Source organism: Myotis davidii, unplaced genomic scaffold, assembly GCF_000327345.1.
Source record: "Myotis davidii unplaced genomic scaffold, ASM32734v1 scaffold135, whole genome shotgun sequence".
Lineage (NCBI taxonomy): Eukaryota > Metazoa > Chordata > Mammalia > Chiroptera > Vespertilionidae > Myotis > Myotis davidii.
This window is the reverse complement of record NW_006289813.1, coordinates 8,581,393-8,581,773: the sequence shown is the minus strand read 5'-3', so window position 1 is coordinate 8,581,773 and position 381 is coordinate 8,581,393. Positions and strand designations below refer to the sequence as shown.

Sequence of the window (381 nt, the reverse complement as noted above, 5' to 3'; positions counted from 1 at the left end):
CCCGGGAGGAGGACACTGGCCCGCCGCGCTTGGTCCAGCTGCTCCGCCAGCACAGCAGCCCTAAGCACGTGTACGGGCTGCTGCGGGCCTGTCTTCGCAGGCTGGTGCCCGCTCGCCTCTGGGGCTCCAGGCACAACGAACGCCGCTTCTTGAAGAACCTGAAGAAGTTCATCTCTCTGGGGAAGTTCGCCAAGCTCTTGAGTCAGGAGCTGACCTGGAAGATGAAAGTGCAGGACTGCGCCTGGCTGAGCCAAAGCCCAGGTGAGGAGGTGGGTGCCAGGGCCCTGCAAGCCCAGGCCCCATAACCGGCAACACAGTAGGTCTCCTTCCTTACCCCCACGCACCTTGCTTCTTGCTGCTGCTGAATGGCTGTCTGGTTTC

General features: G+C 62.7%; 1 protein-coding gene across 1 annotated transcript in view; it reads left to right on the top strand.

Moving 5' to 3' along the window:
- TERT (telomerase reverse transcriptase) overlaps positions 1 to 381 on the top strand; it is a 29,628-nt gene that overhangs the window by 1,555 nt on the left and 27,692 nt on the right. Inside the window, exon 3 of the mRNA XM_015563117.1 lies at positions 5 to 261. Within this exon, the coding sequence (XP_015418603.1) occupies positions 5 to 261 (257 nt within the window). The remainder of the gene's footprint in view (positions 1 to 4; positions 262 to 381) is intronic.